The 18817-nt window shown below is 44.5% G+C and overlaps 1 protein-coding gene across 5 annotated transcripts in view; it reads right to left on the bottom strand.

Annotated features, from left to right (window-relative positions):
- Positions 1-18817, bottom strand: part of SMAD3 (SMAD family member 3) — a 63524-nt gene that overhangs the window by 8141 nt on the left and 36566 nt on the right. For all 5 annotated transcript variants that reach the window (XM_088139213.1, XM_088139214.1, XM_088139215.1 and 2 more), the window contains exons 2-8: positions 11097-11290; positions 10848-10982; positions 9954-10028; positions 8861-8911; positions 6971-7183; positions 5609-5746; positions 692-836 (exon numbers count right to left, since the gene is read on the bottom strand). In XM_088139213.1, coding sequence (XP_087995339.1) covers positions 692-836; positions 5609-5746; positions 6971-7183; positions 8861-8911; positions 9954-10028; positions 10848-10982; positions 11097-11290 — 951 coding nt within the window. The remainder of the gene's footprint in view (positions 1-691; positions 837-5608; positions 5747-6970; positions 7184-8860; positions 8912-9953; positions 10029-10847; positions 10983-11096; positions 11291-18817) is intronic.

Below are 18817 nucleotides of genomic sequence, written 5' to 3'. Positions count from 1 at the left end.
AGCACAGAACGTGCTCCGGGCGGCTGCCTCTTCTCATGGGCCGAGGCCTCCCAGCCCCGCCCAATGCAGCACGCACATCTGGAGCTCATTAGACGCCCTGGCCGTCGGCCAAGACCCGAAGCAGCCTGACCGGGGAGCAAGCCAACTGCAAAACAAGCGGGACTCCAGACATCTGGAGGAGCTGCAAGAGGTAACGCGAGAGGTCTGGGCGCCCACTCCCACTCCAGGGCTCCGATGGAAAGAGGCACCTGGCAAGCCACAGCGGCCGCCTGTTCCCAGCAGCTCATGGAAGCGGGGCCAGGATCTCCCCCAGCAGAGGCCCTTTCCTTCTGCAGACCGCAGTCTTGGTCCCGTCCCTTCCCCACTTGGTACAACCCAAATCATTCGTTCAGCCCCCACTTTACCCGCCCCCCGGGTAGCCAGCGGCCTCCTCCCCACTCTCCTCTACCTCCCTGCAGAAATTCCCTCCTGCCCTCCAGTTCCCTAAACGGCCACCCTGAAAAGGAGAGAAGCCGGTCCTCTGAATGGCAGCCCAAGCAGCCCCTTCCTGCACCATCTCGAGGGTCACACCTGGGGGCTGCAGGTCCCCTCTCTGCCCCCTTGTGGCGCCGGAGCCGAGGAGTCGGGAAGGCCCCCCCAGCGGTCTGGGGCCTCCCAGAGCTCCCCTTCCTTCTCCAGACCCAGTGCTGACCTGTACTCGGCCCCCCAGCCCTTGACAAAGCTCATTCGGATGGTGCACATCCGCGTCAGCTGGTAGACAGCCTCGAAGCCCTGGTTGACAGACTGAGCCAGAAGGGCTGCAAATTCTTGGTTGTTAAAGATCTTCAAGTTACACCCTGTGGAGGACAGAGAACACAACATGAGGGCCAACGTTAGCGGGGGGTCCCCGACAGCATCACATCACGCGCTCTTCTCTCCACAGACAAGACACAACACTCTCCTGAACTTTGCAACAAAAGGCTTTCAAGGTTAGTGAAACAGACACACAAAACCTCCAGAATTAAAAAAAAAAAAAAAAAAGGAAGCCCTTAACATTAAAGATGCTTATTCTCTCCCTCTAAACAGTAGACAGCTTTCTCCCAACAGTAAATTTCCTATTAAATAATCAATCAAGAGCTTCTTGTTAACAATGTGAGGCCTGTGAAGCTGCAAGACACACATTAGTACTTGCTATACTAGTGGGAAAGAAAGCGGTACAGATAAATACCAGAGAGCTGTGGTGTCATAATATATTAATTTGGTAAGCTGCTGGGTTAATAAAATTGTGAGAGGCCACCTTTGGACATGAAGCAGAAATATGAATCATTATGAATTATAGCTATTCACTAAGGTCAGAAGTTATCAGGAGGATAGATGGAACCTTTTAAATCTTTTAATTTCTTTTGTAAAAAAAAAATCAACTCTGTTTTATATTTACGTAAACAGAAAGCAAGAGTCCATCACATCTGGTGAGTTTCATGTCAGAAAAGGCTGGAATAAAGATCATTTTTTTAAAAAAAATGAAGAAGTAGGAAGTTGATGAGGCAGGATTTACTTTTATGGAATCCATGCTGATTTCCCTTCAGCAAGGTTTATTCCTCACTGTGCCTAGTCCCCTTTTTTCTTTGATTACTGTTTGTACCAATTTCCCTGGAAGAGATGTTAAGCTGATCAGCCTATAATTTTCTAGATCTCGCTGTGCCCCTTTTAAAAACCGATGCTGCATTTTCTGATGCATCCGTGCAGTTTTCTCTGCAGCAGTACAGAATGTGTCTGCCACTGCCTTCTTCCAGGACTTTACTGAGCCTTGTAATCTAGACAAGGTCGACTGGGAATATACTGACCAACATATTCAACAGTTCAGTTTTTTCAAAGATTCTTTGGAAGGGAAGATATTGCCGAAACCTATCAGGAACTCACTCTGAAGATCAATAAAGCAGCATATGACTTCATGCCTTACACCCCTACTCTGTGCTGCCTCAGGGAATTTTGGGTGGCACCTCGACATCCAGAGATGTGGACAGGGCCTCTGAAGCTATGGGTTTGTGACTGGAGAACGGAAGTTCTTCAGCAGGACAGCTGGTGTCCAAAGGATTCCCAGGGGGAGAAACTGCAGAACTCTGTCCTTGAAGAAGGGAGAGGGTGGTACATCTCGGGGACAACCACTGAGAATGTCTTTTGGGACACCTGCCAGCAAACTTTAAGTAATCCTGTAAAGATCTTTCTCTGGAGGCCAACCTTAGCTGCTCCCATTTCTGGGCTGAGCCTGGAGGAACAATGAGCATGCGGGTGGTGGTAAAGCCACCAGCTGAGCCCCAAGAGCAAACCAGTCAGTAGAAACGTCTTCGAAACTAACTGCTTCCGGTTGCCCCCCAGCCCTGGCTCCATTCAACCTTCCTTTCCTGCACCAGTTTTTTTACACATAGGGCCAGCTGCATGCTAAAAGGCCTTTAAAAAAATAATCACAGCTGCTTTGGGATGCAGGGAGGCAGGAAAATAAAATCTTTTCCCCCAGCTGTCAAGCCCAGGACAACACGGCCATGCCTCTCTTGCACGCTCCAGCCCGGGATGAGCTCTGAAAACTGGCAGGCGGGAGCTGCTGATCTTATGGTCAAGGCCAGAGTTACACTGGCATAGAAGGCAAGGAGCATTCCTGGGGCCCAAAAATACCACCCCCAGCCCAGCCCTTTCTGAAATTAACCACCACCAAAAAGCTTTTGTGATCAGAGCTCGTAAGACTTGGAGCACAAGACTTTCCCAAAACCAACTCTGCATTTCTACCCCCCTTCTAGCTTTCTAGATCTCCACAGACAACGCTCACAGCTTTCAAGTACACCTTCAGTCATAAGACCTAGTGTTTTAAAATATACAAGGCAAACTGTTTCTTATTTCTAAATTGGTAACCCTTTTATTATTGCACTAATAAAAGGAGAAAACAAAAACCTAGTGAAAACCAGAATATGGTACATAGCTTTGAGGAAGAAAAAAAGTTTCTACTGAACTAAAACTGTTCCTTCTGTTATTGTTGGGGATCCGTAAAATGACTGAATATGCAGTTCGCTGCTTTCTTACTTAATGCTCATCACCTAAAGTGTGAGTGTCAGCTTCAGTATAAACTGCTTCTTTATCTAATCCACCAGCACACACAACTTCTGACATCAGTAAATAAAATATAGAGAGAAGTTTCTTCCAGCTATTGATAGACGGGAGTCATTAAACCTCACCTTTTGGGGAAAGGCAAACGCTCTCAAAATGAATATTATTCCCAGATTCATTTATATTCTGAGAGGGATTCTAGTTTTTATATATGGAAAATATTTTCAGAAAATAAATTCTTTGTTTAGAAAATTTCTATGTGGTTCTTCAATTCTGAGAATATCTTTACAGAAAATGCAATTATCAATTAATGAGGGAGGGTTCGGTCTAGCAAATCTGGAGCTATATCATCATGCTTAACTCTTGTCAAGTATTAAATACTGGAAACGAACTAGTGGTGTTAATTTCCAATTTGGACTTTTCCAACTTTGGAATATGCATATACAACACCTTTGGTCAGATGGACAGTATTAGGATCAAAATACACTAAAACTCTACAATATCTCTGGAAACCTGTCAGTTAGAAAGCTACAGAATGCAATGTCTAATTAAAAAAAAAAAATGATCCTTTTTCCCATGCCAAACTGACTTGATGGGGAAACCCAATTTTAAAAATTGGGAAAAAGATGGTGATGTGGAAAAATTGGATGGAAGCGGGGATATTGACTTTGGACCAACTGATAGATGATGAAGATGAATTTTTAACGTATGCTGTGTTAAGAGATAAATATCATCTACCAGATGTAACCCAATGGCAATATTTACAGTCACAACATCTGTTAACAACATTGTTTGGACCAGCAGCATTTTCAGCTTCTGAAACACCTGAGATATTAGAACAACCTGTTAAATCCCTTAAAACTAAAAAATCTACTATTAGCTTGTAGAGATGTTTGTTATCAATAAATCAATCTGATATGTTAAGGGATGAGTGGAATAAAGAATTAGAAGTTTCTATATCGCCTAGACAATGGGAGACTGTGTTAACTTCTATACCAAGAGTATCAATGGACCTTAAATTATGACTTATACAACAAAAAATAATACTTAGAATTTATTGGACTCCACTAAGTCTGTACAGACCTAGTCCTTAGAAAAGGACTGTCAAAAACTGCATTTTGTTGGACATGTATTAAGGACAATGCCTCTTTAAAGCATATGTTTTTATGTCTTATACTTATTAGGTTTTGGGAGAAAGTACTGGACTATACAAATACAATTGTGTGACAAAAGCTAAAATTTTCAGAGGATAATATTCTTTTGAACTCTACACCCAGTACATGGAATTTGACATCTGGACAACGTAAATGGATTCTCTGTGCCCTTACTATGGCCGAAAGACTGATATTGCAACACTGGAAAGATAAATGTCTGGCCCCATTCACTCAGTGGACTGAAGACCTGATTGCACTTGCCGCTTATGAGCGGATTGCCTATAGACGTAGACTTTGTATGGACAAGTATAATGGAATATGGGACTCATTCATACAAAATATACTGGGTTAAAAAAAAAACCAGGATAGTCATATAACTCTATTAGAAATATATATGCACTTGAATAATGTTTGTATTAGATAAGCAAATAAAGAATTGGAACTATGTACTATTATAATGATGTATTCACTTTTGTTGTTGTATTTTTTCACTTTTATGTTAAAGCACTTTTATGTATTTTTTCCCTTTTTTTGTAATTAAAAAAATTAATATAAAAAAAAACAACTTCTGACATCAGGGATTTAACCAAAAAATCCAAAAATTACTTAGTGGCCGAAACCACCTTTTTAAAGTTAAAAGAGCTGGCCAGTTCAAACTGAGCTTTTGCATGGAAGTAATTAAGATCTGGATGCATGTCATAAACCCAATAGTAGTATTTGGCCTTCTTAGAATTCCCTGCAACTTACCAAATGCTCTAAGGAGCATTTTAAGCTATTTCAGAATACAAAGATTTGTTGCAAGAAAAAAGAGAAGCAGCGTGTACTTGTGTAGAAGTGAGTGTGTGCACGCATGGGTTGACTGCAGGGCCAATACATCTGAGGGACACCAGTTGGGGAAGGCCTAATCCCAGGTCTGGCCCTTGTTCAGAGATTCTTGGACATCAGTCTCCTTGCAACTCCAACGCATGCAGAAAGAACACCCTCTAATTCTTCATAACGTCTGCCAACAGAACTATCAACTAGTTTAGATGGATAATCAGGAAAGGAGATGAATGTAAATTGTTTTGGAAAACTGGGTAAGGTTGTCCAGAAAGCCCAAGTTCTTGGAAAGTTGAGTCCTGCGTTCTGCACGCCAATATGGACTTTTAAGAATAACAGCACTGCCTCAAATCTTGTTGTTTATGTTTCATTCTTCCTAGAAGCGGCAGCTAATTTTGGGGAGTGGGGGGCAGAGAGACAGCCGTAATCTCCCACTGAGATACCGCTGTGGTTCTCAACTGCAGAGATTCACAGCCACAGAGTCCTCTGGCCCAACTCACTGGACAGAAGCAACCGAGACAGACACGAAGCACAAAGGGAAGTAGAGTCATATGAATTACCTGGTGGTATCTTGCACACAGTAGCTGGGTGCCACCCATAGCGCTGGTTACAGTTGGGGGACTGGACAAATATGGCACTGTCGCTAAGGCACTCGGCAAAAACTTCTCCTCCAATGTAATACAGCCTCACTCCTCTCCCTAGAAAACAGGGCTCAGCGTCAAGACAGCAAAGAAGACAGAGCCCAACCTCTCTTTCACAGGCCAGAAGGACTCCCTGGGGTCTCCCATCCCTCTGGGGCAGAAAGAGGCACAGAACTCCTTTGCGCCCTTCTCCAAACAGCGACTTATGTGGTGCTCTGGAACCCATCCTGATAGCTGCCCTGTGGGTAGGCTGGGCTGAATTACCCTCTGGGTCACCAAGTTTCACGGGAGGAGGAATGGGCGTCTGGACAGAGTTTGCCCCACCTTGCATCCCAGGGATAGGCAGCTTGATGCCTCCCAGGAATCTGGGGCTTCCGTTCTCACCAAGGTGGCTAATGGAAAAGGTTGATGGGAGGGGTAGTCTCAAGCACCTGAAAGGTGCCTTCCCTGTGCTATAGCTACCACCACATGCAAGCTGTCTTAAGTCCTAAACTGCTTTCCAGTTGGCCAGCCCCCTTTTTGAAGTCTCCAGGAACAGGCGCTGATGGAAATTCCATTGTTTAAAAGATCCAAAACTGATGAAATCATTACAGCTGGAACAAAGTATGTTTTTCTGGATTCTCCAAAGCATGGCAGCTCTATTTAATTCCCACTGTTCATCAACTCCACAAAATAACTGCCCGCTGAAAAAAAATGCCTATCTGCTCTATGTTAACATAATTCAAAAAGAGCACCACGAACATATTCAACTTTTTCAAAATTGGTAGGAGCTTTGATAGACTGGCTTGCAAAGTTGTTGCTCTCTTCCAGTGGAAAAGAGTCAGGCCTTCAATTTTTTGTTGGTGAGAAAAAGCCAGCTGTAATAAACTGAGTTAAAGAGCATGCGTGTGGGAAGATCACAGAAACGTTGATGCTTTCCAAACATTAAGTTATTGTATAAACAATAAAGATAATACAGCCAGATGGACTTGTGTAATTAAATATACAGCATTATTAAGGCAGGGTTTCTCAACCTTGGCAACTTTAAGACGGGTGGACTTCAACTCCCAGAATTCCCCAGCCAGCCATGCTGGCTGGGGAATTCTGGGAGTTGAAGTCCACCCGTCTTAAAGTTGCCAAGGTTGAGAAACTCTGATTTAACGTAAGCAAAGGAGCTGCGTGTGTTGCATGCAGCTGCGGGCTAAGCTATTCCTGGCCAAGTTCAGTGTTCAGGCAGGGACCTGAAGTCCACTTCAACCACTCTCTCTGACCCCTACCCCAAAACAAGGCAACAGACGTTACCGATGTGCCGCCTGGTGAGCTCCACGGCCGCATTGCGGTTTACGTTCGAAAGCAAGCCAAGGCAGAAGCGCTCCGAATTGGATGGGTCGGTGAAGCCATCCACGGTCATGGAGGGCTGAGATGCGTGGAATGTCTCTCCAACTCGCTGGTTGAGCTCATAATAGGAAATGGAGCACCAGAAGGCCGGTTCACAATAGGTGACCGGCTGGAGATCTGCAAGAAAAAAGGTGGGAAGGATAAAGTTTGCTTCTTCTCAGAGTAACCGCTTTGCTAGCTGCGTAAAAATATGTATTTCTAGTTCTTCGAGGAGTCCAGGAAGATCCAGGAGGAGGAAGGGTTGCATTACAAGCAGTTCTTCTGCCTATTACATGCTATACTCAGTTCTAAAGGTATCCCTCCACAAAGCTAGAAATTCAGTGTATACTCTCCTGAGCCACTGTTGGCTAAACCATGGTTTGTTGAATAAACCACAGTTGTAGGGTTTACATTATGCTTTAAAATAGAAAATAGAAAACTTGGTTGGCAAACTGTAATGGCCAGATTCACACAAAATGTGAAGTCAAATTCAAGCAAGCCACTTTCTGGCTTATTATTAGCAACGTGCAAAATGTACTGGTCTAGGAAAGGGATGTTCTGGGAAACCCAAATATGCTGTTCACAGTGGCAAGGGAGGGGAGAGGGACGTCAGGCAGGTCAAGACCACCCCTTTTATATGTGCACAAGGAAAGGAAAGAGGCTTCAATCACACTGCAGTGGCCACCATCTTGACAGTTTTCACCCCTCCCCAGAGAGGTTGCTGGTTATTCAGCACTGGGATGATTACAGCTGGCTTATGATGCAGCTTGGACCTGCTGCAAAATTGCAGGGTGATGGTGCGTTACAACCTTGTCCAAAAACAAGGTTTGGAGATAACTGCTGCTAACCAGAATAGGCATATGAAAAGGGTGGTGGATCAGACCTGTAGTACAGCTTTTGCTTCTGCTCTGGCCAGATGCCTCTGGGAAGCTGAGACCAAGGATATTTCAGCAAAATACATGAGTTTTCAGCACCTGGTGCAAAAGGCAAATTGCTACTGATGCTGGTGCTGAAGCAATGGAAAGACATCAGAATGACCAGCCACCAATCAGCTCTGTTCTCCATTAATTGTTCGTAATTCTCTTTTAAAGCCATCGAAGATGTTAGCCATCACCACCTTTTGAGATAATGAATTCCATAGTTTAGCTCTGCACTGTGTGAAGAGCATCAGTGCATCTGCCTTGAATCCTTGAGTTTCACTGGATGACCCAACATTGGGTTATAATTGGAAATGACAACGACTCCCAGATTTGCCAAAAATACATCCCGGCAGTGGATCAGGTGCTCGGACTGCAGTCAGGAAGAGGTTCAACCTGCAGCATCTCCAAGCCGAGCCGAGTTGAGAGAAATGTTATTGTGTCCGCAAGCCTCTTGTCAATCGGTGTTGACAAGAATGAGCTAAACGCCACAAGACATTTGTTGCTTAAATCATATTCATGCAGGATTCAAGGGCTGGCTTGTGGCCGCACATCTGTTTTCTTAATCGGGAACCAAAATAGTTTTTAAGAGAACTGGAAATGATCTCAGAGAGGATTGCTTCCTTAGGATATGCATATTCTGCTTGTCCCAGAGAGAAACAGGTGGCAGAACTTCAAGACAAAGTACAACCTGATAAATCTATTAACTGGTAGTGAAAGTGGATTGAGAATGCTAAGTTTTGAGCAAGAGCAGAGTCTTCTTTTCACAAGGGTTCCTAATTCAAGTCACAGTTCTGCAGCACCCTGGTTTACTGTTGCTTTCTCCTCCTAGGCTTCCCACTTAGGATACGTCACTTGAACACGACCCTCAAAGAGCTCCACATAATATGACGCTTACCCAGATTATTGTGTGCAGGGGACATCGGATTTGGAGATAAATTTGGAGAACCTGGCAGGACAGAAGGAAATACAAGGATGATAAGTAACTCTGAGATAGAATATGAGGAGGATCACACACTGCACTAAGCCAGAGCTTGCATAATTGTGACCTGTTGAATAAACCACAGGAATTGGGTTCACATGCTGAACCAAAGTCAAACCTTGTGTTTTGGTGCAACATACGAGTTCAGACAATGACAGCTTGGCTTAGTTTTAAGGGCAGGTCTTATTAAGCTCCACAAGACTTCCTCAAGGAAATTTGATGTTTCAGTTCTAGAGTCTAAAAAGTGATCTGAAATGCTGTTGCTTCCCCCAGCAAGTCCAGATTTCACTAGACAGGGTGAACGTTGCAGAAATCAAACCTTCACTACCTTCTCTAACTCAGCCTTGCAACAGGATACAACAACTTTCACTGTTCACCTTCAGAAGGTTCAAACAAATTCAAGGAGTAGTTTTTCACTCTAAATTGTGTCTATTTATCTTACAGACTTCTCCATTTTCTTTTGGAGAATTGCAGCTGACAAAGATGGAACAAATCAGGGAGAGAGGAAGAATTGGGTTTAATGCTCCCATTCAGTCACTTCTGATTATAAATAGCTATTTTAAGAGACAATTCTCATGTTTCATGGCTTACACCCACAGTACAATGCTGTTCTCCCCAGACATGAGCTGCCTCTGACACACCCCCTCCCTGTGGCTCTCACAGGCCAATATTCTTCTTTAGAAAGTGCTGCTTTGGCCAGTGAAGAATTGCCCACTGCCTAGCTAAGAAGCCCGTTAACCCCTGCTTGAGGTGCAACTCCCCTCTGCTTGGCTGTGTTTCACCCAGGACTGTTGCTTTCCTCATCAGCCGCAGCAGGAAAAACAGCTCTTGGGCGCAGAAGGATAGAATTATTCAGACCAAGGGGGGGAAAGGGTGGTGGGAGGAGGCAAGATCACAGAAGAGGGAGAAGGAAGGAATGTTCCCAATGATGGGATGAGTTTTCAAGACCCGGTCAGAGAGAAGAGGACAATTCTTTTAAAGCCACAAAATCATTTTGGTTGGGATTTACCTGCATCCAAACTGTGGTTCATTTGATGGTCACTGGTTTCTCCATCCTCGCTCAGATACCCGGGAGGCGGCGTCTCTGAAGAGGGGGAGGAAAATTAAAACAGAGCTTTACAAAAGCCACACAGTTCTCAAGAGCATTGACCTATTTATAAGACTTCCCATTTGTTTGCTATTCGACCAAGGGCCCAAGGTGGCCAACAAAAATCCAAATACCAAGTATCCGGAATATTAATGAATTGTTAAAAGCCTGGCAAGAGAGATGCATCTTGGCTGCTTTTCTAAGAGGAGAAGAGAGGAGAAGTCAGTAGGGCTCCGGGGGATTCTGCAGGTTGGGGCCACACAGGAGAAGGCTTTTTCCTAGGTGAGACGTGTCCTTTTCTGCAAAACATAACGGCTGGAGAGATCCAGAAGAGGAGGAATGATCAGATGTGAGCACAAAGGACTAAGCGACTCTGATCCAAATCCAGGGTTTAAGGCTTTGTCTTTGCAAATCTTAAAAAAAAAGGGGGCTTTATAATCCAACTCTTTCTTACAACCTGGTTGTGAAATAAGCAGTCAGCGCTTCTCGCTAACAGATGTGGCACCTAGCAGGCAATAGGAGAGGCATATCCGAGGGTGAGGGCTGGAAAGAAACAGAACTTGGGGGTGTTGGTAACCAGGCAAAGGTCCTGGAGTAGGATGGTCTGTCGATGTTTTTCAAAGGCATCTTCCCCTACACACCTTTACTCAATGGGTAACACAGCAAAGAAGAGAGAGAGAAAGAGAGATGCCATTTTCCTTCTTTGCGTGCTAAGTGTGAGAAGGCCTGAACCTCTCAGAGGCAAAGTGAAGATAAGTTCCTGGGGTCTGAAAGGAAGCCCCTTCCCACTCTCTCTTCTTCCTGGGGATGCCATACCTGGAATGTAGTTGCTCTGAGGCTCAATGCCAGCTGGGAAATTCGTGTTCTCAGGAATGGAATGGCTGTAATCGTCAAGAGGAGGGAACTCAGCTGGAATTTCCGCATGTCGTGGTACCAACACTGGAGGTAGTACTGAAGATAAAAGCAGCCAGTCACAGATGCAGCCCAGCTTTACGCTGCCAGGTTTCTGACAACGAGACCCCTACTCTCTCGCCCCTCCCCTAGGCACCTCTGGGTTTGCCCTACCTGGCGTTTCCACTCTCTGGTAGTGATATGGATTCACACAGACTTCATCCTTTTTCATGTTGAATGCGTATTCGCACATTTCCATGGCACGCAGTTCATGGTGGCTATGAAGATCTGGCCACCGCCACAGCCGGCAATAGATGACATGCGGGAGACCCTTTCGATGGGATACCTGCAGCCGACCATCCAGCGACCTGAATTTTGAGAGAAAAGATGAAAAAGTTTTTGAGAAGACAAGACTTGGCTACGGAGTCTTCGTTTGCCATGGAGGGTTGTGGTAAATCATTAAAAATTAAGATTAAAGAGATAAAATAACAAATATTAAAATAACTACCGTTATTAGAAGTATTCTTAAAATAATTTCAGAAGCTGATACTCCAAAACAAGTCAGCTAGTCATTCACTTGATCTCCAGATGGACCAGAACTAGAAATGCACTGGGGCTGGGGGAAAGAGAAGCAGGACTGCTTGCAAGAAAGACTAGGGTCTTATGATCTTCTATGATCTTATTCTCAAGGAACAACCGAACCGCTACCAAGCCTACAACACAGTTGACTAAGGTTTATTTGGGGTATGTTTCCCCCTACCCCAAAGCTACAGGGGCTTTGTACACCTGTTGATTTGTCCTTTATTAGTGACTTCAGCAAACAAAACTAAAACAATTCAGTAGGAAGATGCAAACAAATATAATAGTGATAAAAGTAAACTAACGCTTAACAAAAGGATCCATACAATATTAATATACAACCAGCTCAGTCCTATAATAGTTTATTAAATCTGGGCTTTTTGCAATATAAAGACGCTTCAGAAAATCACCAAAGAACATGACCCTTGAATCCCCTTGTTGACACTGGAGTCTCGCTTTTTTACACCTGCAGAGGATGATTTTCTGAGCTGATCCAAAAAAGCCAAAGTTCTTCATAAATTGTCAAAATTTATGTATTTTCAGACTCTTGGTCAGCATCACGTTTACACTGTTAACAACAATGGGTTTTTTCCCGAGATTTGTGTAAACATATATAATTATACTTGAGATCAAAACCTCCCTAACTTCATGTGCTTGTACTCATTCATATATCTTGTCACACAACCCCAATGTAGCATGTTGTACACAAAGTCTCAGAAATTGCTAGTCTGGAAACTTCTGTGGAGGACACGGTGCCCAAGCAGGGCTAAGCAAGATGGCTTTCCCTCCTTCTGCTTTCTCTTCTTTGTTGGCATCAGAACCGCCAGTGCCAGGTGCCAGCACAGCCTCAAAAAAATGGGCCTTGAGACCAGTGCCAACTACAACAGAACCCAGTGGCCCCACCTCCTACTTCACTATTTCCTCACCTACCACTTAAGTAGCCTCTCTGGCTCACTGACTCTGCATTTGGGGTGGACGAGATGCCAACTGGGATGTTTTCCCATGCTGGTGGTTGACTGGCAACTCCCCTGTTTCACTGCTCAGGAAAGGATGCAGAAGACCATTGTGGGCCAACGTCAGCAACCCTGCTTCCTGTGGCAAAAAGTGATGTTCCTCCCAGAAGCAAAAAGCAAACCACACAAATGTCCCCAACACCTCCTCTCCACGTGTTGTGTCTAGGCAAGCAGAGATCTGGAAAAACAAGGCTTCCTGCCATGCGCCGAGCAAGATGGAGCCTGTGTGGTTAGAGTGGGTTGCTCTCCAAGCAGCATGGGCTGGATCACGAACGAAATGCAGACGAGAGAGAGGGGAGTATCCTTGGGGACAAACTGGGAAGTAACAAGGGTCCACCAGCTTCCACAGGGAGAATTCCAAGCCAACCAGGTAATGTCTCCAGTACAATCCTTGGCCTCAGGCTATTTTATGATACAGCTTCATCAAATTGCAATTCGATGCCAGCTTCTTGATCCAAGAGCCTCCAATTCTCTCTTCCCCTTCTGTAGCATCCTAAGGCTGCAAGGTGAGGCATCTCACCTGGGTCTCTGATGGCCAGAAGATGGAGTTTGAATGCTGGATGTCGTTCTCAGCTCTCTCTGAAGCAAAGTGAAATAAGGCAGGGGAAGCAGAGGATGCTAATTCCCCAATGAAAACAACCTGGCAGACAGGGGGCTGCCTTAGAGTTTAGAGTCCTGTTACCAACTAGGGGAGAAAGAACTAAATATGCCTGATATTAAAGTACTGCAGGGTTCAGTAAAAGTTGAATGAACCAGGCCAGCACTTCCTCCTGTGGCTCTCTAAAAAAAAAAAAAAATAGCCCTGTTTTGCTGAAATGACATCATTTTTTAATTTAAGAAAATGTTCTTATTGCAAACAGAGCAGCACTCCTGGGTCTGGGGGGATCTTCCACCTTGTCATGAAATGAAATTTGCCATCCAGATTCCCAAACTAAGCCGCATAACTCAGCGGAGAGTGAGGGCAACTGCCTTCGAGAAAGGCCTGAGAGCATCCTTCAGCCTCCCTGCTCACAGCATCCCACTGGCCTGCAAGCAGAGAAGGCAGAGGCAGCCGGAATAAAGATGATGCTGAAAGCTTGCGAGAAGATTTCGTTCCGTTTGTCTGAGAGGACCCCCCAGATGCGGTCTTCATGAGGCTTATCGACAGGCTAGGGCAAAAATGTCAACAGAGCCCACTGGACTGGATCAGGTGGGAGTCCACCTTTCTCTGCCACACACTCGCCAACCAGATAAATTTCAGGTCTGTTCATGTGTGGGACAGGAGAGCGACTGCCCACTTCCACTGTCAAGATCTGCATGATTCAGGAGCTAGTCAATAGCTATTAAGACGAGTCGCTATTGATCCTACAAGGTCCATTCACCCTTTAAAACTGTCTAAATTGGTGGCCTTCATCTCTAAAGGAAGTGAATTCCACATTTCATCCTGTGTTAGGTTTATCGGTTCTGAATCTCCTTGGATTTAGTTTAATGGGTAAACCAAGTTATGTTCTGAGAGACAGAGGAAAAACATCCCCCAGTCCACATTTTTTCTACATTGCATGCCTTTACAGACCTCTTAACTTCCTTCGGTCTAAGCTAGGAAGCCCCAAATACTGCAGTCATAACGGAGTTGCCTTACATTCCTAATAATTTTGGTTGCTCTTTTATATACTTTTCCCAGCATTACAATGTCCCTTTTCAGGTGACTGTGGTCACCGGTGCTGTACACAGTATGTTAACTGTGGCCTCTCACTGTGGATTTCTATAAAGCCATTATTCTGTTGAGTATTTTCATTTCCATTCTGAATGAATCCACATATGGAATTTGTCTTTTTGCAGCAGCCACACTCTTGAGTTGACATTTTCACATCCTGAACAGTCCCTGCTAACTTAAATCAGGTTTTATGTCTCCTTTGCATTTGTTTACACTGAACTATGTTTGCCACCTTGAGATCCATTTGCTCAGGTTTGGAGAGATTCTCGTAAAGCTCTTTGCAATCTGTTTTTGGTTTCACTGCACTGAACAATTTGGTATCATCAGGAAACTTGGCTACCTCGCTGCTCTTCAGTTACTCCGGAAGGTTTATGAACACATGCAGAAGCGTTGTTTACAATGCCCATTCCTTGGGGACCCTGCTCCAGTTTGAAAATTGCTCATGTATTTATTTGCTGTATAGTCACAGACCAAAAGTTACCATAACAATCAAAACACGTTTCTTGAAAACAATTCAGCAAAGAGCAGAAACCATAAAAAAGCAATCGAACAAAGCAGCGTGAATGTCAGAAGCTACTCTTGTCTGGGCAGGGATCAGATCCAACAACTTCTAACAAGGATTGCAATGACCCCGTTTTCTTTTCAGATCGTACCTTTTGCCCTGGATTCCTACTCCCTGTTCTTTAGCAGGTCATCAATCTGTAGGAATTCCTGACTTCTTATCAAAAACCTGCTATTTGGTGAGGAGTTTTATTGGCTGATCACCGGTGGACAAGGAAGGAATTGACTACTCATGTGGTACAACACCAAACAGAGGCATAGGTGAGCAGACAGACTCCTGCAACCTCTGTGCACTGAATTTCAAGGACAGCCTTGAAAGCAGGACTAGGCCCACAACATTTCCCCCAATTTTTCTCCCAAGAGATCTTCTACTTGCCACATTTTTTTCAAAACTATGGAAAAGCACTTACAAGGGAGGAGGGAAGTAAGACTAAACTCCCCCACAAGACAGCAAAACACAACCGTTTTCCATTTCCTCCATAAAAGCACTTTATTGCAGCACTAAACTGGTTCTGTTTGCATTTGTCCAGCCTCTGGTTTTCACTAATAAGGGAGTGTGGGATGAATAATTTCCTGCACATCGACCGCATGCTTCATCGCGAACTTTCTGCAGATGCACCTGATGACCCAAAGTCTTGCTCTCCACTTAGCCAAGTAACCCTCTGGAGCTTCCAAAAGGAAAGGATGGAGAGTTTTTGCCTCTTGAAATCAAGCATTTTTGGTGGAGAGCAAAAAGAAAAGGTGAAAAGGACAGCGGAAAAGACAAGTGAGCAAGTTTTACAGCTTCAGCTTCCTTAATTATGACTCACCACCCAGAGAGAGAGAGAGCGAGCCCAGCTCCAATGACGAAAAAGGTGGGAAGGGTGAAGATCTTAACAAGGCCCTTGCTTGCAAGAAGTAATCTCTTACACAACCCAGAAAAACAGATTATTTGCACTCCCAGAATCCCATTTTTCCAGAACGGTAGTAGGATTTCTAAAAACAATCTTATTTTCAGCACTCTGTCAACAAATCATCACAAATGATATCCAGCATGGGACACTTGGCTGTGTTCCTATAGAAAAGGACCTAGAACGTCCACTCAGTAACAAAGCTCAGGTGGGAAGTTTTGTAGTGAAGGCAGAAAAACTCAAGAGAATATGAGACCTTGGGGCAGGAAAGGCAAGGCGAGGCTCTATTTTTAAGAAACCACAGGAATCTGTGAGCAGAGTTGATCAACACATTGATTTTCACAGGACAATGAAAAAATAGGCTATTGGCAGACGGGAGAGCAAATAGGAAGGAACGATCTGGGTTGCAATTTTAAAACTTATACTCTCCCATATTGTTTTTCTGTTGAAAATATATCTTTGGAGGTCAATGAGGGGTGGGTGGGGTGGAATCACCTAGGCTGTAGCGTTCTTCCATATCATCTTCTCAATTAACTCCTTCTGGGCAGCTCTAATTCATCTTGGAAGCCTTCAATTTGCAAAGATGTTTTATCTGCAGATCTCATTGGCAGTGGTAGGTCTAAATGAGTGGAATTGTCAGACTCAGTTGTGGAATGGATTCAGAAGGGTATTGGCTGGGGTTAAATCTTGCATTTATGTACATTGGCAGTGCCAGATTCAATGAGATATGAATCGGAAATCTCTCATATCAGACAGCATAAACCTGTACCATTCCAAGGTTCTTTTAATGGCCCAAGTAAGTTTTATTGTGATAAAGGGAAGACAAATGGGGGAGTTTTGACAGAAATCCTCCCAGTCCATAATAGCTGCTGGTTGCCTCACACGAGGAGACAGTCAAGGATGGTAATGGCAAGAAATGATAAGATAAAAAGTTGGTAGCTTAGCTGGCAGGCAGGGCAGCTGACCCCTGGCAAACACGTCTTGATAATGAAGGATCCCAGGCCAGCTGTACAAGCAGGTCACCCTGGGATCTCCTAGGATCAGGCTGCTCCCGGGTTTGGCTAATTGCTAGAGATTTAACATTGAAGTAACCATGAAGTTTGAATTGTAACCATTAACCTGAACAGGGCAGTCTATGCAGGGAACAACGGATTAGGGGATCTGAGATGACATGCAGACTAACAGGCATCTGGGGCCAGAATGCTAGTCCAAGTCTCTGGATTGGGCTGATATATAAACCCTGTAAGATAAATAAATCCATACTGTGCTTTCAAATATACTACAACGAAGGCAGAAATACATTGGCTGAGCTCTGGAGCACAGACAATGTTCGGGGGGTTACAGAGATCCAAATCTCCCCAGAAGCATTTCAAGACATCCCCAACTGCCCTACCTATGATGAATCCATGGCAGCTTGTTCATCCCGCACTATGTATGTGAACAATCCAGACATCCGTGGCTTCAGAACACGAAAGTGTTATTTTCATTCATCTAATGTTTCTGCCCTGCAGCCCAGTATGGTGGGGGGGACAGGCACACCTGTTGCTTGGAGGTGGTGATGAAGGAGAGGCACATCACCCCCTTCCTCCAAACCCCCCAGAGTCCTATGACTAACTGCACCCCCACCCCACAGCAGTGTGTCTGCTTAGGAAGAGAGCCAGCACCATCAACTGTCTGCTTCATGGGGAAAGCATGTCCAACTTACCATTCTTTTTTTAAATCACAGAATCAAACCGAACAGGCGCACACAAGTGTTCCACAAACAGCCCACACATCTTGCTGTTTTTTCTCGACTCAGCTGACCCAGTTTCTGCTATTTGCAGACCATCCTGTTCTTGGCTTCAGCATCTTGTAGGCTCAGACACATTTCATCCTGCCATCCGCACAGCTCTAGACCCACAACTGGAAAAACACCCAATTAATTGGTTCTGATCCTGGCCCCTAATTAGGACAACCACTTTACCCACATCCCGTCCGCCAGGAAGAAAACCTCAAATTTTCAGATTTAGAACTGGTATCGTACAAGCCAGGTAGCCATGCACACACATTGCTCAACATTTCACCCTTCCGTGGAATGGGGCTCAACTGGTGCCAAAACGCAACATTGCAAAGGCAACCTTGCAAAGAAGTCTGCAAACAGCACAAACCCACTACGGTACATTACTATGGGATATCTAACGTGTCAGTATCATCCACACCTAACCCTCCTAAAGCTTGTACTAGAGGTAACCAACAATATATTTCATGAAGGTCAAGCAAATACATTTCCTGAAAGAGGAGGATGTGTGGAGATCAGGCAAGGTGTAGTACTGCTGGTATAAACACTGATGGCTGCTAGAGGCCAACCTTACAGCTTCCACACGCCAACTTGAAATGGATCCCCTTGCTGTCTCTGCCAGCACAACTGGTTCCACATGCCAGGGAATCAGAAACTCTTCTGATCTCCTCTAGCAGATTGCTAAGGTTCAGCTTCGTTTCCACAACTTCCAAGACGGAGAAAAGCCAATAACAAGGTCTTTTCGAATCCAACTGCTCACACCAACACACACTGTCCATCTCCTTATCGACTGCACTCCAGTTCCTAAGTAGGAAATTCAGGGAACCTGTTGTCCCCCGCAAGATGGCCAATAGTGTGCGCAGAGTGCTGAGAATGGTGCTCAGAAAACGCTGGAGACCCATGACCCTATTGCTGGTCTAAAGAACAACGAATACACAGCTGGTATAGCGGTCATTTCAAGATCAGCTACACAAAACGTTCTTCTGATTTTCCGGTAGATGATACTGAAATACATCTCTATTAACATTATGTGTCATTGAAAAACATTGCAAAGGATTCAACACAGACATCCACAGAAGTTTCTGTATCAGGCAGAATGAAAGACCTGTTCTAGATTTAACCGCTTGACAGGATCCGTGAAGTCAGTCACTGAAGCCAAAAGGTGCAACTGGGGCTCTCATAATCTCCCTAAATTATTTTTTGCAAGGACCTTCATTTTGCTGTCATGGCACAGTTAAGGACACATTTATGCCCAGCTTCTATAAGCAAAGTCAGCATTTCAGTGTTGTTTCTTCAATCAAAGTAGATGGGCATAAGTGGCGATGCTAAATCAAGTAACTTCCACCTTGACTGGCAGAGGTCTTAGGCAGAACCAGCCTTCC

The sequence above is a fragment of the Python bivittatus genome, unplaced genomic scaffold (genome assembly GCF_059951505.1).
Source record: "Python bivittatus isolate LINGU-HERP-01145 unplaced genomic scaffold, Pbiv_v1 ctg000210_np1212, whole genome shotgun sequence".
NCBI classification, from domain to species: Eukaryota; Metazoa; Chordata; class Lepidosauria; order Squamata; family Pythonidae; genus Python; species Python bivittatus.
The sequence above is the reverse complement of the archived record's forward strand: the minus strand, read 5'-3'. Positions and strand labels throughout refer to the sequence as shown.